Source organism: Cyphomyrmex costatus, unplaced genomic scaffold, assembly GCF_001594065.2.
Source record: "Cyphomyrmex costatus isolate MS0001 unplaced genomic scaffold, Ccosl1.0 scaffold102, whole genome shotgun sequence".
NCBI classification, from domain to species: domain Eukaryota; kingdom Metazoa; phylum Arthropoda; class Insecta; order Hymenoptera; family Formicidae; genus Cyphomyrmex; species Cyphomyrmex costatus.
In genome coordinates this window covers 633,130-657,887 of record NW_017274977.1, presented here as the reverse complement: position 1 = coordinate 657,887, position 24,758 = coordinate 633,130, and the positions used below count along the sequence as shown (strand labels likewise).

General features: G+C 40.1%; 1 protein-coding gene across 1 annotated transcript in view; it reads right to left on the bottom strand.

The window, feature by feature from the left end:
- Positions 1–24,758, bottom strand: part of Fas1 (fasciclin 1 Fas1 domain-containing) — a 107,609-nt gene that overhangs the window by 21,533 nt on the left and 61,318 nt on the right. The window contains exons 7-10 of the mRNA XM_018539481.1: positions 16,740–16,748; positions 6,497–6,502; positions 2,027–2,269; positions 1,604–1,639 (exon numbers count right to left, since the gene is read on the bottom strand). Coding sequence (XP_018394983.1) covers positions 1,604–1,639; positions 2,027–2,269; positions 6,497–6,502; positions 16,740–16,748 — 294 coding nt within the window. The remainder of the gene's footprint in view (positions 1–1,603; positions 1,640–2,026; positions 2,270–6,496; positions 6,503–16,739; positions 16,749–24,758) is intronic.

The window sequence follows — 24,758 nt, the reverse complement described above, 5'->3', positions numbered from 1 at the left end:
GGAAGGTAGTGGAGTTCAGGAGCCGGTGGAAAATTGCCGAGAACTTTTTGTTATTCCGACGAAAAGTTCCGCCATGTTGATTGGATGATAATGAGCCTCGAAAAGTGCGAAAACGAACCGGCGTGCCAGTCGACTTTGAGCAAAAGTTTCGAAGAGCGGAACAGCCTCGGCGCGTTGTTATGACGTCAGGCGTCTCTTTCCTCCCGCATGAAAATTTTTTTTTATCTTCCAATTCACTTAATCCGAGGAAGCCGAATTTTCTTATCGCGCCTGACCAGGTGAGTTCGCTTTCGTTCGTCCCCGCTGTCGCCTGTGAGAGGAAACTCGACTTCTCGTAAAAATACGCAATTATCGTTACATCCTATTGTCGACGAAACGGCAGAAATCCATTCCGCGGACTGTCGAATCTCTCCGCAATTTCATTCGAGTCGTGCGTTTTTCAGTATACGGGGTGACGAAAAAGTCAGCCTCTCGTTGAACGATACGAGCCACCTGGCGTTCTTGTGGATCACTTCTGGTTGCTATCTTTTTGCCGAAAATCCCATTACTATATTTTGCCAGAGATCGATAGTCACTATCAAAATTGTTATTGTCTTTTAGTGCGTTCTCAAAAGAAAGTAATGGAATCTTTTCCGTCGGTTAGAAAGCTGAAGATTCGTTAAAAAAGCAGGAGTTTCAAGCAGAAAACATGAAGGGTGGTAACCGTGGGTCCGTTTTCTTTATGGTACACCGAGAAATGTAGGATTTAAGAGGATACTGGAGTCGTCTGTAATACTGACGAAACACACATTTCGCACTTTCTCATTTTCTTCGTTTTCTTTACAGAAAAATCTGTCTTCAGAATAAAAAAAAAAAAAAACGTAAATAGCTGTGGGGAAAACATGAACTTATATGAAAAAAATTGTAAATTATAGTTTCCTGTTACCATATAGGTTATATCTTGGCATACTATATATAAATCGTTCCAAGTACACATTCAACAAAAAGTCGTTTCCCCACATTTTAATAATTTATTAGAATATAATGAGATCTTCAAGTTATGATTTTGAATCTTACAAGTGAATGGAAAAGTACAGTCTGAGTGTAATAATCTAACATTCATGTGATATATCGGCTATAACAGAATAACAAAAATGTAACGTTTTACTTAATGTACGTAATGTTTTTATTTGGAATTAAGAATCTATTTTGTCGTCATCAGTCAAGTTCGGCCAGCATCCCCTTAAGGGAATTGCAAAATAAAAATTTGTTGTCAAGCGGTGACGCGTCAAGTTTCGCTCCCCAAATTTCAATGTAACTTCCCGGTCACCTTGTATACCGTTGTATCGCAGCAAGAATAGAAATCTCTTTGGCGTTCGATTACTAAAGCTATTGGCGGAGCGAGATTTATTGACGCTATCGATTGCCCAATGCCCTGGTGCGGCGTGTTAGTGTTGGAAATGTTAGCTCGCATTCGTTTCGCGCTCGTAATACGTTCAACATGGAGAAACGCGAATGAAAGCGAACAGTGCGAATGGATGCAGATAGAGTTTGCGAACAGTTTTATGCATAAAAAAGGGGGAAAAGGGAGTGAAAATTGAAAGCTGTATGAATCTGTAATTACCCCGACGTGTGACTTCCCGACGAAGTCTCTTGCTCTCTTTGGAAAAACAAAAAGAAAGGCTGGGTTAATCAATGTGATAATATACCTCCACATGTATGATTATATCAATGTATATGTCAAACTTCTGATGAGAATACGCAGAGAAGAGTCTTTCTTAAAATAAAACAATGTTGTAAGTTTAACAAAAATTTAAGCAAGTTTGATATGAGATGAACATTTTATCATGATTATATGTTTAGGTAATTAAACATATTTAAGCCCACATAAATATGATTAGAGTTGAGCGCAGTTAATATTTCAGGCGCAATATTTTATAATAAGGACACAAGTGACTCGAAGAAGGAGCCTGATTTTTGTTATAATCTCATGTTAATTTCATCCAACGTAATTTAATTTAGCACGCAAAGAGAAAAACTGACTTACTTGGCCGACGCTCTTGTTCTTGATCTTGTCGAGGGTTAGTCGCTCCTTGACGTAGTGGAGTTTGAGGATTTCCCTCATGCGGTTCTTGTCCTGCAGCATCTGCTTCACGTTCGGCTCGCTCAGCGCCTCGTTGCTGGGCGCGAAGAGGGTAACATCTTTCATATAACTGATGCTTGCCATAACCTCGTCTCCAAAATCGCGGATGGTCTCGTAAAACTTGTACAGCGGTCCATCCTCCTTTTCCTACACGAAGAGAAGAGATTTCTGTCGATCGGTTACGCATTGCTCGCCGCGCCTCGGTTCTACGAGGAGCCGTGTCGAAAGAAAAACAAAAATAAGACGCAAATGGAAAAAAAACAAGAGAAAAAGAAAGGAAAAACAAGGAGAAAGAAAAAGTAAACACATCGAGATTACTTATCGAAGGGAATCGGTGGCGTCCAATTTCGACCCGAAATCATCAATATTCCATTACGTGTTAATCAAAGAGGAGAGGATGGCATCTCATAGATTAAGGCGTAACAGAATTTTATATGAACCGTGTCGAAGCTCTGCCATTTACTCTCCAGAGAGAAACATTGGAAAGCGAGAAAGATAAGAAAAGTTGGAGAGGACCTGGAGAGAGAGAAATTGGACACGGTGAGGAAACAGATCAACATGCGGCGAGGAGTTTACGAAGCTTCCGACTTTTTATCGCGTTTCTCGGACGATCCTATGCATCCCCAATAAAAATGGATTTTCATACATTTAATCGTCCATTATCCTCAACGAGTTGTATTTGAATCTAACTAAAAAAAACACCCTTGTTAATTCAAATGAAAGTTTAAAGAACTGATTCCCGGACCCTCTGCGTGCTCGTAAACATCTAACAGAAAACGAGACGTGAAAGTATAATCCTGAAATCACATAATCCTGAAAAATAAAACTCTTTAGGGGAGGCGACGATTGCGGTGGAAGAGACGCTAAAGATTCTCGAGAGATCGCTTAAAATGAAAAATACTTGAAATTCAGAGGGTCGAGACACAGAAACCGTCGCAATTAGATCGACGTAACGAACTTGAAACTCCGTGCAACTCGCGCCGCAAGGAAGAGACGGAATGAATTACTTATGGGAAATATACAAGGTGTAAGGGAAAAGAAAGCGTGTCTGGGACATGAGTGTTAGTCGTTCACGGAAGCAGCAACATTACGTGACGCACATAATTCACGTTCCTCGCCCAAATCGCCCGGAGTGCCGATCGCGCTTCCTGTATATAGACTGGAAGAAGATCATGTGGCACGAAAATTTTGGAAATTAAATTTTAGTAATTCAAGGAAATTAAAGACGAAGTTCGAAGAAAAAAATCCCGTACGGACTATATAGAAAATTCCGATAAAATAAATTAATTTTTACATATAATGTGGTGGAAAAAAAATGTCACAAACACAAGGCTCAATAATAGTTTTTGGTGTAGTAAAGGTGTAAAATCGATTAAGAGAAATAATCCAAAAAGGTGCAAATCTTCTGTTCAAAGAACATCTTTGATACAACATAGCTTAAAAACTATAGGTATGTTATTGAGCCTTATATGTCATGACATCTTTTGTTCATCACGTTATAGACTACATTATATGGTATATGAGAACTAATCCATTTCATCTAATTTTCTATACATTTAGTGCGGGATCCTTTGGTTACAGCGAATGGAGATTTAAGAAAAAATAACAAAATAAATTTTGAAGAGGAGAACACTCGATCTCGCTCGAATAAGTAAACGAAATTGGGTTTGGAATTTTAACTCTTGTCACGCGATTTTTCCATAGTGTCATAAAAGAAGCTCAAAATATCCCGATACAAAGTGATATGTCAAAACTGCATCAATATCGATAAAGATACCGAAATGTCAGATTTTTTAAAAATAAAAAACTTTTTTCTTTTTTTGAGAATATCAAGTATCATATTTGAAAATAGATGAACGAACATTATTAATTTGCTTTTCTTTTCTCGCAGAAAATAATACATAAAACCAAAATTTCAGACGAGTTTAAAAAATATTTTAGAGAAGTTCAAGTAAGTCGTAAATGGGTCGGCAAGTACTTGTTTTAGAGTATATGCGCTGTTCTTTTTATAAATCTCAACTAGGGATCGCGTATTTTCTGATGAAATACGTGACTTATACGAGACATTTTGGAAGAAATGAAAAATTCAGACATGTAACTCGACAGGGAATGGTTAAGAGATAGATTTTCCTCCTTAAAGATCTCGGTGAGGGAAGCACGAAAGGTCTTACGGGTCTTTCTCGTGAAAGACACGCTTTACGAGATATCGTAAAGAAACTGCTGGATGTTAAAAATTTCGCAAAGTCGGGAAGAGTAACACAAAAGTTAAAATGGACATCCCCGTATCCTCGTACAACTCCTGTCGGATCGCATTACACTGTGGGTAGAAAAAAAAAACCCGGAAAGGTAATTAACGAGGCAGCAGTTAGCTATTCACGAGCCCGCAGCTTCGATGTGGTTTTCGGTGTCCACATGGACGAGCTTAATGAGAGAGAATGACCGGAAAAGAGAAGGGAAAGGGGAGGATTTTCCGAGTAAAATGAATCGCAGGACAAGGGAAAACTAGAAAACAATAGAGGGAATACAGGAAATCCGATCATCGTGCTGGAAAATCACTTTCGGGGCGTTCCTGATTTATGCAACGAACGACGAAAGAGAGAAATAATTCCCACGGATTTTTCTGCACCTGCGAATTGGTGTGCATACAACTACTTTTCTAATCTAGAGAAGTGAATGTTCATTATAATGGCGAAATCAAGAAGCGAAGTAAAGTCAAAGAAAAATATTTGAAAATGTATGTTTGCTCCGAGAAATTCTCGGCGCCGCCGATCGTTATACGTCCCTCTCGGCACGTATGCGAGTGCAAAATTACACGATTCTCATACCGGTCGGGTAATATTACTAAAAGGATGGAGTTTATGCACCCCCGGGTTAGAACAACATCGGCTCTCGAGCGGGAAAAATCCGCGAAAGTCATTTCTCCCCTTTCCCGTGGCTGCCAAACGCCACCGGCATTTCCCTCGTGGCACGAATCCCTCTCTTTCTGAACGGACCCCCTTCTATCCTCTCCACTTGTTTATTTCACCCCTCTTTCCCATTCTCCCTTTCGTTCTTTTTGCTCGTACCTCGTTAATCTCTCTTCAGGTTCGAGGCTTGAGGCCGATGGGAAAGTCGGGAAGTAACAAAAAGGGGGATTAACTAGGCATCTGAAGGCGTTGAGAGAGAAAAATATTGACAAAAACTAAAAAAAAAGAGAGAGATGAAACTGACCGACAAAGATAAGAGACAGAGAGACATATAATATATATATATATATATATATAAATAGGAAATGGGCAAAATCGTAATAGAAGTTGATCGGCGGTCGTTAGCCGAGTTATCTATCCGAACGAACGATAAGGGCAAGTTTAATAACGATACATGGCTACTCTCTGTTAAGGTTTCCTATGCCAGGATAAATTAATATAAAAATATAGGGCGAGAATGTGACAAGGCTCGCCCGTGTGTGGCGGAAGAGATTTCTTTTCCACAACTTGAAATCGTATCGATCGGCGAAGGCTCGTTCCTCTATTTTTTCCTCTCGCTAACTCCGTTCTTTTGTATTCAGAGCATCGAACCGTGAAGTTGTATACGTGTCGGCGAACTTTCCATTCTGGAGCAAAAATACATCTCGGAAGCAGTACCGTCTCGAGTAGCACGTAACTGAGATTGTCGGTAATTCTGAGATTTCTTCGTGGATACTTAATTATTAAAAAAATTTTGAATGTTCGTTAGCTTCGTGGATTGAGTAAATTATAATTAGGGAGAAAAAATGTTACGATCTTAAAAACTTGTAATTACCGACTCTACCTTTTATACTAGCGAATATATTTTTACCTCTATTTTGATTTAACGCTAAGCCCTATTTTACCGCTCTTTATTGTTTTATTCTGGTGCATTTATTCCTAACTTCGTTATATTGAATTTTTCTTTCTTTAAAGAACGGATCAGCGGAACGAGATTCCTCGATCGCATTTTCATATAAATGGCGCAGATTTAGTCGTAGATTCTACTACTTGTGTATAAGGATCTAAGTATTCGAGGATCAAACGATCCTTCGGTTATTCTGAACGTCAGAACCCAAGGATTTTCGATCCCGATCGTCCGAATCCAAGGACCGAGAGATCCAGCGTTCCCGAAATCCGAGAATTCGAAGTTTCGGGGATCTTCCGGCTTGGAGAAGTCCGAACATCCAGGGATCGGACGATCCGCGAATCCAGGGACCCCGAGGAGCATCCGGCATTCGTGGAGATTCGAAGCTCCGAGGAATCCGCGCGTCCAGGGATCGATGGATTCGCGAATCCATCCGTCCTCTGGCGACGAGATTGGAGTCTGAAATGTGTCGTGTGTATTCGTATATAGGTCTCATGATGAGTTCATTTAGTAAGTACTTACGATGCCCTATACGACATGCAGAGTCCAATAGAGACATGCAAAGCACCACAGAATAACATCATTGAGTCAATATAAAGGTAGTAAACACATATACACAATTGATTAAGAAAAAAAGAAATAAAAAAAGATCATTCGACGATACTGAGAGGGGAATTGCGCGCGAGACTCTCTTTTTATCTTGGAGTATAAGCGACGGCTCTTCGCGCGACTTTTTTTCCGGAAGAAAAATTGATCCGTCCTTTGCTCGTTTCGTCAGAGGATGTGAAACCGTTTTTGAGGAGTGCACGTTCTCCCTCCCGTCGCAGGAAGATTGATCGCGTTATCGTTATTTTTCTTTTTCTTTTTTCTTTTTTTTTAACCATTGTCGATATTCGGAAATTAATATCGCTTGTAAATTGATCGAACGACCGTAGAAAACGAGCTATTTCACCCGTTACGGCAGCGAGCCGTGCAGGTTTAATTAGTCACTGATCACAACGATCAGTCATTTGCAACTGCGATTAATCGAGCGATTCATTCTGCGGTCGAATTGTCCCGTCGCGCTTGTCGTGAACGCGACGGCGCGATTTTTCGATGGAGGGTCCTCCGGCGTATTGTAAATTACAAGTCGAGATTATCAGGAGGTAATTAATAGGGGGACGCGCTACGGAAATTTAGTGCGCTCAATGCGCCCGGACGTGCAATTACGATAAACGTCATTTCGCATGAAAACGACGGTATCGCTACGCCGCGCCGCCACGATATCATCGTGAATAATGGCAAGACGACGACGCCGCGAGCTTCGCATTTCGCGTCGCGGAAAATTTCGTTTCGCCCGCAGCTCGCGGGGGGAGGGGGGAGGGGGGGGGGCTAATTGTGATCTATAGAGCCCCCGAGAATTTCTATCGAGACCGCAAATTAACGTCTCTTTCGGCCGAATACACAAAAGAGACAGAGAGGGGGCTGCAGCTATCCGCGACCAATATTTTCGCAAACCAGTCGTCGATCGTTCGGGATTATTTAGGTGAATCCGATAACTCTCGGGGATCCAAGGACGCGGCAGAGTATCCCGTTGGGGTGCATCGGATCCTCCGAAAAATATCCCGAGATCGATACACAATTTCCTTAGTTAGACTATGCATTAATTGTAAATGCGGGTGCCCTTAAGAGAGACGTATACGAGCGGCGGGAGTTGTTTTCTCAAGGAATTTAACGTCGACTTTTCTTTAGCGGGAATTTAATTCAAGTGCGCTTACCGCGAGCGCTCTTTAATTTTCATTTTCCCGAAGAGCTCGGGAATTAAGTCCGAGATTATGCGTTCGCTAAAGAAAAATGGACTGAAAGTTGCTTGGGAGATAATAATACTCCTACGGCCGATGTACGCATCTCTCTCGCGGGGCATCCTGTAACAACGGATATAGCGAATAGATTAGGCGTGATGAGATGATTCAAAAAGGGGAGATGAATGGTATAAGAGCGCGCGCGTTTGTGATCGAATGTACTGATAAAATATGTCACGTGAGATCGTGGCTATGCCGTTATGTGAATGTCACGAGGGTCGTATCATGATCTGTGAGAATCATGGGAAACGCGGCTTCCCCAAGTCATATACCTTTACACGCGCACACACACGTCGAAGAAAGTTTCGCCCCGCTTCGGTTATAAATCTTCAGTATCGCATGCGACGAAGTAAGCGAAGCGAAGTAATCTGTCTATAAATAACAGTGAAAGATCTCCCGTCTTCTTTCCTTCACCCCCCCGAAGCTTTGTGTCTCCGCGGATTCTGAGCTCTTTTAAACTCCTTGGAGACTCTTGGCGTTCTTCTTGGATCTTCCACGGGATCTTTAGATCGCTGAGAATCTGCATTTTTGAAAATCTCGCCCTAAACGGATTAAATTGACTCAATCCACTTTGTTTGATCGTAACTCTGGAATTTTCGCGTTCCCCCCTTCTCGCGCGGTTCGATTACAAATCCCCGGATATAACTTTCGACAGGAAAATAATGCGAAACTTGATCGATGTGTGTATACATCGCGTATATCGGTGCTCTCGTCCTCGACGGCATGCGGCATTCATAGGACTAACAATCAGCACAGGACTAACAAATAGCAGTGCAACGTGCAGTGCGTACTGTCGCTAAACACTGATCTTTTACAAGGAAGATCTCATCCGGCCGCGCGTCCCGTCGTAAAGCGCGCGTTGTACTCGCCGTAATCGTAAAACTGCTCTTAGCGTTGCACGAGCGATGCACGCGAATATGTAGTGCCGGGTAACACACTCCGAAAATGAAATTTTTTTTACGACGCATCCGAAGCACTAACTTCTTAGGCGACGAGAGCGTTGCGCGAAAATCGCTCTCGACGGAGCCAACTATGAGGGCCGAGATGTGATCATCTCGCATCGCAAAAACGCTTCGACATCTCGCTGTGACTCTCTGAAAATTGCAGCTATTTACAAAGCACAGCAAAGTTAAAGAATGACTCCGTTGAGCGGAAAAAGGTTTGCAACTGTTGTAAGATCCTTTATGATTAATCATCGCTCTTAATTCCTACTGGATTTAAATGTATAATAATATATAATCAATCTGTCAACATTAAAAGTACCGACGTTTTTACTCACTAAAGGCACCAAGTAAATGAATTACTGCTGAAAATAAAAAATTGATAAAAAGTTAAATCTCTTTTATCACTTAAGTGGCATAATTGTTGGTAAATTAAAAGATTTTCAGAATCTTCCTAAACAATATAGAATTTGCAGTAATATTGTTGCAATGTTTGTAATGTTACTAGAATATTGCCGGAATCAGTGCTGTGTTAGTTATTTTTTACGTAAGAAGTGCAATATTAAATTAGTAATAAAAATAGAAACGGTGTCAGCATGATGACCTCTCGATGCTTTCTACAGATTTGCCACAAATTCTTCATCCTAAATTTCCACTTTTCCCTCTGATTTCTAAATTTTCATAATTTTCTCTAACTCTCAATATTTTGAAATCTTTTATATTTATGTCCTGATTTGGGAATCATTAAATATTCTGTTGAGAGAGTAATTTAACGTAACAATGTCGATTACTACTCGTATTAACGTTGCTGACATTACTTGCATTTAATTATTCGGTTGGTAGTGTCCTAAAACTGCGTAGGTGTAATGCAGAAATATTGCACTTCTTTAAAGTCAAGAATTTTTATTTTTAGACAATTTTGCAAAATTTCCCGACGTTTCTCCGCTTTCTCTGATTTCTAGTTTTGCGCCTATGACACTAAATAATTTTACGACAGATGCAAAGTTACTTTTTCAGCTGAACGCGGTCGAATAACAGTCTTTTTTAGCGAAACAAATATTGTACAATTAGTCGCGAATACGTCACGTGAAGAGATATACAGCTTTATAATACAACCTTATTACAGCTTTATATACAGCTTATATACAACCATGTAATGACTATGCGTATAGTAATGCATGCGATCGGGTCTCGAGTGCGTTCGCGTGCTTGCTACATTAATCTTCCTTGGAAGATAAGGACGGTGCACATTCCCCAGGCAATAGCTAGCAATTCGTACGAGCGCTGTTTCCCAGTCATCAGTCAGAACAAAGAATGACTATGTACAATACATCTCATCCAGCTTCTGAGCATTCGCGTCGTTCCCCTTTAACCTCCATGTAACTTTAGTACGCCGGTCCGAAAAATTCACTCGTTTTGTCTACACAAATAAAGAGGCGTCTATAAACGATAATCTTCACGATCTTATCGATTGCGAAAAAGAGAGGGAAAGAGAAGCCCGGGCGCGTTCAGAGATCCGAAAAGCGCCGGGAGGGTCGAATTCAATCTTCATCAGGAAAGCCATTACAACCGCGGGGAACGAAATTCCACTCGTAAATCCTTTATCGTCGCCACAACGTCGGACGGAGAAGATCCTCCCTAAATCCCACTCGATCTCGCGTTAGAAATCCGAACTCGATATATCACGGTAGCTTTCGTACATTATTAGACAACGCTCGAGGTCAGTAGCGGTTTGGCGGTTACATCGATTTACGGGATCTAATCGCTCGCTCGCTCGCTCGCGACGTTTCTCGTCAAACTGTAGTCAGGGTAACATCGTGACGTCGTAACGCTGCGCGCTGTAACGTCAGACTGAAAATATACGCGCCGCATTTGTAGTCGTGGTAAAAGTACTGAACGAGCGTTTAAGTCTACTTTTAAGAGTCTCGTAAAAGCCGCCCACAAACACGCGGCTCTTTGCCGGCCGCGTAACTCTCTATACTAGTCAGCCAAATGACTGTATTATAGTTTGATAGTCCCAGTTATGTCCGTAGGATACACTCGAATTGCATCTCGCGACGTGGGGAACGTCGTGCTGGTCCCCGAGCGGCGCGGCGTCGAGACGTGCTTTACGACGTTGCGTTTCCCCGCGCGTTGCGTCGCGATTCTTTCAGGAACTTCCCGGTCGTTTTATCGCAAACGGAAAGTTTAAGGTGAAAAAAAAAGGTCTATTTTAACTGTATCGTGAAGGTGCGTCTCTCAGATTGAAGAATAATATGATCGAAAGTCACGCAACACTTGTGTGTAGACTGCTATAATATATTAAGAGAGATAACGATATGCCTGTGAAATACACGCGGCAGTTTTTCTAGAGGAACAAGAATAAATTTTGTTTATGAATACATTTATAAAAGTATTTTTACACTTAGTATTGTTATATTAAGCACTAAGGTCCGCTTTGACCGAAAATATCTTTTTATTTCTGTTAATAATAGATTCATTGATGCATTCTGTGATGCATTCGAGTCTATGACGTAAATGATATTTAAGGCAGCAAACAAAAAGCTGTTAGATAATGAAGAAATAGCTCAACGTCCGATAAAACGAGGATTTAGCGATTTATACGGCGTTTTAATATCGGAAGTGAGTAATGCGTCACGCCTTGTCTGCTTTCCGTAGGATAAAAATAGCTTTTTAAAGCCCACGGATACGTTTATGTCAGCGCTTGCGTTTTCCAGATTATTAACGCGTCATTAGTGTCGGTGTATACATTGTTCCGAGCGACATGGGAAACACGCATTTGTGATAAAAACGACCGCGAGCTCTAGATTGGCCATGTGATTGATCGTGAATAAAGTTATTAATGACCGATTGTCAAGCGTTTATGTCACCAAAACGCGCTATTCTGTTTAACAAGCATCCAGATTTAATTGCGCGCTGCACTGCCATTCGTACAAATTCCAATTTGGGCAAAATCACCGCAGGGATCTCAAACGCGCTTTCCTCTCACCGAATCAGAACGGTGATGAAAATGTAATATCTATAGTCATCCGAGTTTAATATACAAGCTACGTGACTTTTTTGCATTTTATATGGGAAACGCGGTCGCGTATTGAAACACGAATAATCGCGTGAACTATTGTCTGCGATATTTAAAAAGTTCCGGTGCAGATATCATCGCAATTCCGTTTCCGTCACGGAGGGGCACAGAGAAAACGCCCCCGGAACTCCTCGCGAACTTTCTTCGGCCGGACGCCTTTCTTCCAAGATAAAGCCACTGTCGACACGCGGCTGCAAGAAAGCAGCGAGCTTGCATTCCCTCTCTCGATGAGGTACGATTCTCTCGAGGCAGGACGCTGAAATTTACGACGCTTGTTTGGCGCGAGCGAGCGAGCGAGCGAGCGAGCGAGTCTCGTCTTCGCCTTCCATAGCGAATGAAAGCACGCGAAAGAGAGACGGAAAGAAAGGGGTGAGCGAGCTTTTCGCGGACTTTTTTCGTCGCAGCATATTTCATTTCCCCGAGACTTCCCGTTTCTTCTCCACGCGGCGCGTCGGAACTCGGGCTTCCTTTCCTTAGGATTGTAAATAGCGAACGACCACGCTGAGTAATGAATCCAGAAAGATCCTTGTTTCGGGTGGCAGACAATCACTCAGCTCCGAAACAAGGAAAACTTTAGAAATCTCGAAACACGCGAATGCGGGACTGTCCGCGGTCGCCGAGCGGGAATCTTGGATGCTGGAATCCGCTCGGCGGAGCGTTCGAAAGTAAAGCTCCATCTGAATCAACAATTTTATCTTTGTAATGCTCGTATCACACTAGCGATTGGAGATAGCGTCGCTGTTGGGGGATTTTTCTTTGCATTTAGAAGTTTTCTCTTTTCACACCGAAGGATTCGTTGAGGACGCACAAAGTCAAAGGAGAATTTTTGGGAGACTTTTTGAGAGGAAAATACAAAGAAATATCCATATATTATGAGTAAAATATTGAAAATATCGCAAAATATATGAGGATATTTTCGATCTGGATTGTGTCTCTGCGTTTCTTTACCAATTAAACAGGAACGGCTGGCCCCATCAGCTGCTTCCTAATTGATCAAAAGATTGCGAACGCAGCCTCAATCTCCAATCGCTAGTGTGATACGGCCATAAAAATCCATTCTTTTTTTCTTTCTACGTTTATTGAATGAAGGTTTGGAACTCTATCGATATGAGAATTATTGACATGCACATGTCGTGTACGCGTATCCGTGTATATGTACGCGTGTGTGTCTGTATATGTATTTTATGCATCCAGACTATGTCCTCGTTAACGCATACATATAACAGTCTATCAGGCATGCGTTTCTACGACGAAACTAACAATAAATTGGACGTTGTCTCTGCGAGGCTCGCAGCGTGCGAGTGCAATCAAGTGCGGGGAGCGATTTTCTCCCTTTGGATCTTTGGTCGAGGATCGGTTAAGGGTTGGCTTAGTACATTTCGGGGTGATCAACCGGAAGAGTATCGCGATCGATAGTACCCGACGTCCATAATATCCGCTTTTATCAGTTAGCTGTACGCATCAGATAGAAAAATTTTTCTCTGCGAGAGATAAACTATTTATAGTTTAATTATAATCTCGAACACACGTTATTCGATGTTCGTACTTTGTGTTGTAACAAAAATGTTAGATTATTAAAAATAGAACGACCATTACAATCACTCTATACAGAATATTGAATAAAGTAGCGTATTTTTTTTTATTACAAATTGATGAACGTACGATCGATATCTCGGTAATGAAAATTTTATTGCCACATTTGCTTACTGTTTTTCGACATCAAATATGTCACACCTAAAAAGAGAATTTATTGAGAGTAAACATTTATTTGCAGCAAGTAAATACTTATTCAATAAAGAGATAATAATTCGATCAAATTAATGGTTCTTGTATTATATTTGTTTATATTTTTCTAATAAATATTTACTTATAACTATTTAAACGAAAAATTTTTTTTATTGAGATTTACCATTTTTTCAGTATAATAATTAAGTCACGGGATGGAAATTCTATCAAAATAATTGCAATTATTCACAGATTAAAATTTAAAATGTTATTATTTATCTTTAATTAACTCATCAAACTTATTAATAACGATTCGAAATTATAGTTATTACTTTTTAGTTTTTTTACATTTGTGATTCTCAGAGAGCAATCTTTTCACCATTTTTTGATAACGATCAATAAACGTCATATAAATGTGTTTTGTCTCAATTAGAGATCATTGAGAAACACCTATCAAAATCATCGTTCTCGAACTCGTTACTTTTGCATTTTACTCACGTTCTAAAACTGGTACACGAGTGACCCGCGGCGCGAACATTAACCCAAGTTATTAGTCCACCAAGCTGCACGTAAAAAGGTCACGATTGAACATTGTCCGCGCGTAATTTCAGCTTGCCGCATTGCGAAGTCGGTCAAATTCGAATCTTGGCTCATCGACAAAATCGAAGTCTCATTTTCGGACAAAAACCCTAAGAAAATTCCGCTAATAATACAATTTCTATAATCTATTGTAATAAATTGAAATTGTATTTCTAATGAAATTTTGGAGTCGATTATGACTAGAAATGATAAAAATTTTTCTTGCCTTTTTATTATTTTATAATTTGATTCGCTCAGATTTACACACCGAAGGAAATGAATTCTGAAAGATTCTGCGAAAATTTCTAAAAGCGTATATATTTATATCAAATTAAAAAGTGAATTATAACAAATGACAGGTAATATGAGTCAGCAATTGGTTATTGTTAACAAAATTATTGTTATGTGTGAATATACAATACTTCAATATTTCAACTTATAAACCTTGTACGTTTCGATTCTTGTTTTGAATCATCTTGAGCAACAATTTCGTGTAAGAATGACAATACTCGGTCTAGTTAGTTAGCTAGTAATGATGAAAACTCAAGCTCAATTAACATTACTGCGTCTTAACAATAATCAAATTTGTAACAAACATCGTTCTATCGAGTGATTACGAGTTAACAGATAAAATTAACGAAATAAAAACAAAATTAAATTATCGTCCTGTGCTTTTAGTAGTCAGTTACATATTAGATTTTGCTTCACTTATTAATTAGTTATAACTTAATGCGTCGATTTCCAAACTTAATAGTTTTGTGTTTATATTCTTTCGTACCTATATGTTTATATATAAAAATTTGATAGAGCTTCGAAATTGCAGAGAAAAAACTTATTTAATAATGTGAAAAAAGAACTCTCGATTACTTCCATCCTCTTATATTTTATTTTATATTTTCGATTTTAATCAAATTTTCATTTCTGAAAAATTTTCCAAAATTGCTTGCAAATTTCTAAAACAAATATTCATATACGGACGTTAAACATCTACTAAAATCTCAATATTTCTGCTAAAAAAAAAGCTGCACTCTTCCAGGAGCAAATTTCCCTGAAGAAGCTTCTGACAAGAGTCTCATTAGAATGCACAGAAGCCGAGGGTTCAACGACCCGATCCTGAATCGTTAATCGACCGACGGCTGTTTTGCGCTATATAAAAAGGGGGAGAAGGAAGGGGCCCGCTTTGATTTGCATCGTAAATAGCGGCGGGTAAACAGTCCCGTGTGGAAAAGGGCCTCAAAAATCGCGCTTGGCGGCATATATAGCGGTGGTGTCGTGCAAAAAGAGGGAAGGTAAAAAATACACGGATTTTTTTTTTGTCGACCGGGCGCGTCAAGCGTAAGGTAGGGCGAGGTGTATGTATGTGGGTCGAGAGGGTGGGCGCGGAAGGGTGGAAAGGGTGCTGAAAAAGAGAGGCAATAGGACGCATAAAAAAAACACCGACTACAAAATGCAAAGTCAGCGGGCCGCTCTACGCTCGCGAGTGCTCGCGAGTGCGCGCGAGTGTGCGGGCGCGCGCATTGTGCGTTTCTTCTCTTCTTTCTTTCTTTCTTCCGCCTTCCAAGTCGCGCGTGCACATGCATGCGCCCGCCTCCCTCGTTCATCGCTTCGCTCGTGCTGCTCTACTTGCGCGCGTACGGTGTACGACGGACGCGGAAAAGGCGCGCATTAAAGCTCTCACGGTGGTTTGCAGTTTGCATAGCTTGGCGACGTCGTGTAATGCGCGCCGGTGTCTGCATTTATGGACGATGTTGCACGCGAAACGCGGATCGATGACGGTACACGTGGAGGTATATATCTCGCTCTTTTTTTCCGCGAGATACGCGCGCGGCAAAAAGTTCAGCGTCGTCTTCCTCTTCCGAGGGATGAGTATGGCTTTTCCTACGACGAGCCAAAAGGGGAGCACCGTTCCGAAGATCCGGGAGCAACGTTCTCCACTCTTTGTGAGTAAATACTTCCTCCGTCACATCGATCCCGAAAAACGTTTCGCGCGAATAAGATCAGACATCAGCACGCAATGAAGATAACGACAATGAGCGAGAAGAGGCATATGAAAAAATGAAACTATCAAAAAGACGTGAAATGCTCATGGAGACAGAGAGAGAGAGAGAGAGAGAGAGAGAGAGAGATCAAAAGAGAACGAAAAGGGTGACAGAAAAGCAGAAAATAGAAACAGAATGTATTACGAAGAATGAAGAGATCGAAAATGATGAATTGTATGTGAGCGTGTGGATGATGTATGTAATGTGTATATGTATGTGTCACCACAAAGTAACGAATACAAAAAGAACTTGAAATATGTATCTTTTCATTTCACCTTTACGCGTATTCCATTCGCATTTCAATTAACACGCGGTAGTTTTTTTAAAAAGTGTCAAATGCATTCTCTTTGTACGGATTTTTAAAAGTCAAAGAGCTCTTTGAGATGAGCAAATACACAAAGATTTATTACGGCGAGCTGATATAGAAACTTTCAAGAGGCATTCTGTACAATTATGGTGACACATTGATGTGACGGCGATCCGAATGAATGTTTCAGAGCGGTAGAAAGAGAGATAAAGGCGGTAATAGAGAGTTTAGAGAAAAAGGCGGTGGCGAATTACCTTGAAGGACTGCACAGAGAAACCGGAAACCAGGGTCGGTCCATAACATAAGAAGCGAACAGAAAACAGAAAAAGGTAAACTTGTAATTAGGTCGTTCGCTGTAAGAGACACTGTAAGCATGTCATTTCCTGCTGAGAGAGGGTGGGCTGGTTGTGAGAGAGCTGGAGCGCGGGGGCGAGGGTGAATAGAGTCTTATCGTGTCTTTCTGTTGATCGATGGATCCAACGTGTGCTACCGGGTGCTGGAAGAACTTATTATTACAGGATGACACACGAATATCGTATAATGCATTAAATCTACTCGAAAGAATACGCGTTCCACGCTCTAACGCTCGGATATTCAACGACTGCAGCATTACGAGCAGCCGACGTTAACGTTTCAATGAAATTACGTAACCTTTCGTAATCATCCTGTAAATTAGAAGGAAATGTATAAGTCGTTTTATATACAAAAGTATCAGGCTTTATAAGTGAGAGAAATTTCCGGCGTAGCGCGTTGAATTAATTTCCGATGAGACGCTCCAAATATAATTCAATGGGAAAATTTTGAAATAAAAGAATGTCAATTTGTCAAATTGATCAGTTACTTGAAATTTCTTCAATAATCGCGATGTAACGTAATTATTGCTGATCATCGAAGCTGATCTCGTCGCTTTGAACAGACGAGTTTTATTATTAGCCCCGCGGCGAGTGATGCGTCGATGTTAACTTATTATTGAACGAACTAGTAGCCAATTAACTCGCAACGAGTTTCCCACATATATGACGCGCAAATATTTACCACACAATTTCTCTCAGTTACACAGCCACAAGTACCGGCGTAATTTCGGATAAACGCGCGCGACTAGGTCGTCAGACATTGTCGTTACCGTATTACTCGGCAACGATTACGTCATACGATTCAGCCGAAACACAGACACGATAACACATAAACTCGTCGCTAATTAGCGATTGCGGGGGTTAATTACGCCGGTACGATACACCGTCGCATATTTCCACAGTCTGCGCGAGAGATTCCTGCAATTCAGCTGCTGGCTCGACAAAAACGCAATACAAAAAAAAAAAAGAGAGAAAAATTTATCGAGTATGGTCTCTGTACAACATAGGAATTTGAAGTCCCGTAACTGTATCGATTTCAGCATCGAAAAAAAAAAATGGACGCAATCGCGTAATCTGTGGAGTGCGAAATATGAGTATAAGGAGAGCAGTATCGATATGATAGTATACTGTAAGGTGCGATCTCTGCAGATGTTGAGTACCAATCGCAAGACATATCTTCAGACGTTTTATGGTTCTCATAAAATCATATCGCAAGTTGCGCAGTCTGCTGCAGCGATAATAAAATACAGATGAGGTTTATATATTGAGCATGAGAAGGCAAATGACGGTCTTGTTTCACCATCGAAGGAATAAGTATCAGGTACGCGATTGCCTGATTTCAAATAATCCTGAAAATTTTCCGGTTCTACAAAGTCGGTGTTTATAGTCGATTCTTATTTATAGGAAAAAAAAAGAGATTTGTTAGAATATTCAAAACTAAATACAGACCTGAAAATAAATTTTAGAGGACTATCAAGATAATTATGCAGGACGCTTAAACTGATTGCTAGAAAATTTTTCGCAGCATCCTTCATCATGCTTGAATTTTTTATCGTACATAATTATTTTAATGGTTCAACAAAATTATTTTATACGTGTGTATTTACCTAATTTTTAGATATTTTAGTAACATTGTTCTTTTAGTGCAAATAAAATTGTCTTAAGTACAGTCTTAAAATATTATAATCAATAACAGAGCAACATTAGAATGTTAGTTCCTTAAGACATTATTTCAGACGTTCTTGAAATAAAAATTGAACATAATTACCAACCTAAATTTTATTTATTCTTTAAATAAGTAGGTGTGGTATATTCAGAACATCTAAAAAAATTTCTTTTCTAATTGTATTTCTCAGTAATCTGTATAAAGTTATTTGATATCATTTATATCCTTATGAGTTAGAGGAATGTAAAAATGAACTTTAAAATTTCTGGATAATATTTTTATTGTTTTTTTGCAGATAAGATTTTTAAGCTAACTACGTGAGATACTATAGCCACCTACCTATTTAAAAGTTAAATGCTTTTTCCTAATCATATATTATGATTAATGCAGTCGATGGGTACGGAACGTTTAAAATGCGTTCGGGAACGGGTCGGTCCCGGTTGACGTCGACGGCGCGGAATTACACGTCGATTTCTAATTTCTGCCGAAGACAGAATTCGCACCGGCCGTCATATCGGTCGGCACGCGAAATTCCGCTCGAGTGAGCGGCTGTCTATTTTGGTCGCGACGAACCGATAATTAATTACGACACGAGCACCCGGAAAATGCGAAAATGTCAACTCGGTCGGCCGGCTGCGCCGCGATTGTCATAGCCGCGCGTAGACACGTTCTCGGGCGCGGCGCGCATCTCGCGTGTCAGATGCACCCGTACACTGCATATAATATGCACACACAGGATATGTCCCGGTTTAACTTTTCATGGGAATTACGCGTGAAACGCGCCACGGCGACGCGGCGTTATCCCATTTGAAATGCGAGAAGGTTTTCGGAGATGCGTCGCTACTCAGTCGCTGCGCGGTGTTTAAATCCACAGGGCTGGTAATGCAGGAGTAAGCAAAGATACCGAGCATTCGAGTGTTAAAGTATTCGAGATGCACGTGTCTGCCGGATCTCTCATTGTTCCTTGATAAAAAATTGAACCGATCTTTTGACAAGGTTTTAGTACACCTTATATAATTCGTAATTTATAGTAGAATGTTTTTCGACGAATATAAATTTTCACCGTGAAAATCCAAAATAGCTCATCCTATGGATTCACGACCATAGTGACGCACTAAGAAATCAATTTTACTAATGTTTATTTCTATTAATGTAATTTAATTTTAATCTCGATTCGACTAACTTTACTTTTTTTGTAATTATAAAAATTGGAAAAAGATGAAAAATAATGTTATACTAACAATAAGATAAAATTAATCTATACTGATAGAAACGAGCATAAGTAAGATGCAGATGACACGTAAGTGTTCTATAATAACTTTTATTGTCTGCTAAAATGAAGGCTTAGACTGGAACCGAAATACTCAAATATATTTGTTAAAATGTTTTAAAGAAAATACGCATTAATTTCCGCGTCGACTCTTAGTGTCTTTTAACAATTAACATTAACGTTTTTGATGCTTTTTCATGCCAATGAGCAGGAAATTCGCGAATGTCGATTTTCGCTTCTCATACCGATCGGCTACCATCGTTTGGCTTTAACTTCCTCTCGTTGTGAAATAGCACAGGATATAGGCACGTGCGCGATACATTCGACCGTTGTAATTCGATTTCAAGCGCGGTTGGGTTAAACAATAATACGTTAAAGGATCGCTTGTATCGCGCGTTGTATCAAATACGCGACGATTTTTACGTTATTTTTTTTTTGTCTCTCATCGGAGACGGTTACGTCGAAAGTATGTAGAATCGATGACCCTTGTTGACCGCGTCAAAATACCATATTCTGGAATTTCGGACAAATATTTTGCCATTTTTTTCCGGGAGGGGGCGAAAAAAAAACCGTAAAACGTTCTGCGCTGCACGTGAAATCAATATTTTCTTCGTTTTCGCGATATAACATGATTTTTGTTCACTTTGTGTCAACAGATTTTTTGTTACATGTTTGCGCGTAGTAACGGGTTATCTAAAAAGTTTGCATAACACGATAAAACCTTTACCGCGTCGATTATTCAATTTTTTTTTTTCACTACGTCGTCGGCATTAGTCGGAACGTAATCATAAATTCAGGACGCAATCTCGAATATCGAATGTATGAGGGGAAACAGTGGCGGATGCTTAAAAAAATACGCGCGGCGCTTAATGCGATGGCACGTGCATTTTAATCTCCGATATGACCGAATCAAATAATAACCGCGCGACGAGAATCGTTTATGCTCGCACCTGACTGTCATCAAACCCGATCAATTTTCCATTACTTTCCCTCTCGTCAATAACGCTTTGTGATCCCATTTCGACGATCGTCGCTTCATTCGCGAAAATCTCTCCGTGCCGCGCGCTGAGATGTATCGCCTGGATTTTTTATGACTCTCGCACACAGGATGCATTTTATGGTCACATTAATTCCTTTTTATCGCCATTGACGAAATACGCGATCCATTACGCACGCTTGCTCATTGATGCCTGCACTTATTAGTCTTAATTCCACGGCAGCGTATTTTACCTACGGAAAAAGAACGAACGCTCGCAATTTTATTACAGATAATTATCTTCCTTTCGCGGAGATTAGAAAAAGTCATTCCGCGACTTACAAAAACCGCGCGTAGAAAGAAACCTTGAATAATTTCGCGTGCGTTTTACAATCTCGAAAAGTGGATGCAGCAAATAAAACTAGTTCCCGTTTTACCGTATCATTATTTTAATATCTCATATTCAATGTGTCGCGGCGTTTATTTGCCGCACCTTTATTATTGCGCACCGAGCACAAACAATTGCAATTTTCTTTTGTAGAAAATTATACACACGCCTCTCGCGCGGAGATTAGGGAAATAATCCCGCGATTCAAAAGAGCCGTATACGGTCGTGTGGAATAATTTCGCGTTATCACGCGTGTGTTACTCGATCTCAGATGGTGGATATATGAAATTGCACGGAGGATTACCGAGCGGGTACACGTCCGTTCAGCGAATTTTCCGCGCGATCGTGCTGAGACTGCGAGTCCCGGTGAATTTATACGCGGTGAGTGACCCGTAGCGGCTGCGCGAGATTCCGAGTACATTCGTGCATGTCTTCCTGTCGATTCTTTATTATTCGCAGGAACGGAGAAATCGCGACTCTCCTGGCGAAAATTTTGTGGCCGGGAAATCCGACAGCTGCGCGACCCACTTTCGCAGCAACGACAATTTGACGAGCTGGCAGGGCGTCACCGGATTGAAACACTTAACGGAATGCAATGCCGGGCATATATAACGAATCGATAACGTCACACGACATAGACTTGACGATTGTGACAACGGAAGATTTCCGTGAATGCAGGCGGATTATGTTCGCGCACGAATATTGATTATTCCGACGATTGTCGACGATTGTCGATGGATCCGGAAATTCATGCGGATTTGAAAACGTGATCATATTCGCGAGTCTTCTTCACGATATCTTGGATTCTTTTAGATATGCTGAAATCATCAGTTACGTCTGTCAAGACTGCATTTTTCACCTTTGGATTTCCAATTGGAGTATTATAGGCATTTATCGTAATAAGATTCTTTCCGCGCGCTGATTTATGTCGTTACGTTCTTTTAAAGCGATATGTCAGCTTTAAGAAAATAATTTTTCACGGCACATTTTACGTGAGAGGTATGTAACTTTCTCTTTATTCAATAAAAAGTTAGTTCGGCATGCACGGATCGAATTTACCCTCATTCTTAATTCTCACTCCCTTTCACTATCCTCGGCGACGTTAAAGCCCGTTACCACGTAGCTTTTGCTCAATGGTTACCTTCGCTTGCTGCAAACTAAACTGATCCCGTGCACTAACTGTGTGCGCAACCATGGGAGCGCAATAATTCAATGAGCAAGTACGGGTACCTGAGTCTCGTCGTGAACGAGCAAGTAGGCCGTTTTGAAGTGGCTCGTTGTACCGGAAGGCCATAATGAAACCGCCCGCACGTACTTCATCGCGACGATGAAATCTTTAACCGCCAAATTAACGCTACGAGGGAGGTGCGATACGCACGTGCGACTTGTCACAGAAGAGGTAGCTGTATGACTTTCTCATCATAGGAAGCGAACAAGAACAACATGGAGATCTATAAAACAACAATTATCTTCTACACGGTTTTTCTTATTTTCTGATTTTGCGTTTTTAAACTTTTTCTCTCAATACGATCATTAATATTATTTACAATCAGAGACTTATACGTGTCTCACCCTCTATTAACCCTTTTTATTTTGTTAATTATTTTTCCTTTTTTTTTCTTTTACTTACATTTTATGAAGCTCCAGCCTTTTAATGCTATTTTTTATTATATTCATTTCCGAGCATTTTAATTTTTATGATTAGCGCTTGAGGGGAGTATATCCCAGGGTGCATAATAAATAATGATTATCTCTCTCTCTCTTTCTCGCTGTTTTTCTATCATGTTACTTGCTGTTTTCGTTTTTGTTTGTGTGTTCATTCTATTACTCTTGTTTATTTTATTTTATCTTACTTTACTTACCTTCATGTAATATTTTTTCTAAATTTCTGCATGTTCATTTGTTTTCTTACTTTGTGTTTTCACTCTTAATTGTTTTTGTTTACTCATTCCGTATGCTCTTAGGATGCTTGTCCTAGAATAACAATACATTCTTTATCTCTTTCTCTTTCTTTAATGAAACTCCTATAAGTCATCACAAACATTTTTATCTCTTCTTAATTTTAGAATGTTGACTTTCTCATGTCTCAAAGATTTATTATTTGTCAGCTTTGAAGCGTCAACATTTTATAAGGTTTTTAAATTCAGAAATTCATAATTCGAGCCACTAAATATTTATAAAATTTTTCAAACTCTGAATTCTTCGTTGACTGACAGATTTCTAAAAATTCGATATAGAGTCGAGGAGATCGTATACAGACGGATTCTCTCTCGCGCTTCGGCTTGAAATATTCGGATATTCGGATATCCTGCAGGATATACGAAGATGCGGCTTCAGCACGATGGTTGTCGACCTATGGTACATCAAGCACGGCACTTTTGCGAACGAAACCGATTTGGGCGTCTCGCTTCATTTCAATTTTTCGGCAGAAGAATTTTACTTCCCATACGAAGGGGATCGGCAGCTGAGAGATCGGCTGCTGGAAGATTACGGTCGTGCAAGAGGCGCAAAGGCGATCGGAAGGAAGCGGTCGTAAACGATCGCGGGTCGAAGCGGCTCGGATGCCTTGAAACTGAAATTATTCTGCATAATTTCCGATTAGTGTCTCGTCCCGAGGAATTACAGTTACTAAGCTCCTTCACCCCCTGTGGAATTTCGCCGACTGCCTTTCGTTACTCTCGCGAACGCCGCGTTACCGAGCTTTCCGCGGCGACGTTCCCATTCTCTTTAAAGGAGAATTCCGTTCCGCGCGAATCTTTAAAGGCTCTACTCTTCGAATCGGTGTTGGTAATCTCAAAGTGTTTAGCGAGCTTTTCGCCCGCGTTTACAACGTGATTCCCTTTGTTTAGCTGCGCGAGGAAATGAAATTATTCGTAACGTCGAAGTTCTGTGTGATCTTAGAGTCTTGGAGAACGTTTTCATCGCACTGAAAGCTTGCAGAAGCGTCTCGCATCGACGAAGTCATTTTCGTATGCAATTATATCGCGAGAGTATTTAAACCCAACAGCGTTGACAGTAAATAACAGACGCACACAATAAAAATATATTTAATAAAGTTTTATGTAGTTAAATACATATGATGATTAATTAAAATGGTAATTGAATAAGAGGAATTCTATATTTGGTTGAAGCGCATCTTAGTGCTTAAATATTTAACGTGTGAATATACACATATATCTAATTTTGCAAATTGCACGTCAAAATTCTAAATAAATTATTCGCAAATTTATGATTCTAGTTAACATCTAAATTATAAATATTATATTTTTTAAAGTGCTTGTTAATTTAATAAATGATATTACTACTCTGGTTCTGCTCATGATGATGAATGTAATATATAAATTTTCAGAAATATTTAAACACTATATGTTCCACTTCGATCAAAAATAGGATTCTTTTTTTTGTTAAATTTATAGTTTTCTCGGTCTATTATAATTTCTATTTATAATAGTGCAACAAAAATTTTTATCTTTAAAAAGACATTTTGCAAGATCGAAGGATCCCAAAGTTTTCGTAATCATTCCATGTTCCGATCGCATTTTTTCCACGTACGCCGTAAGTATGCTGAAAAGAAAGAGAGAGAGAGAGAGAGAGAGAGAGAGAGAGAGAGAGAGAGAGAG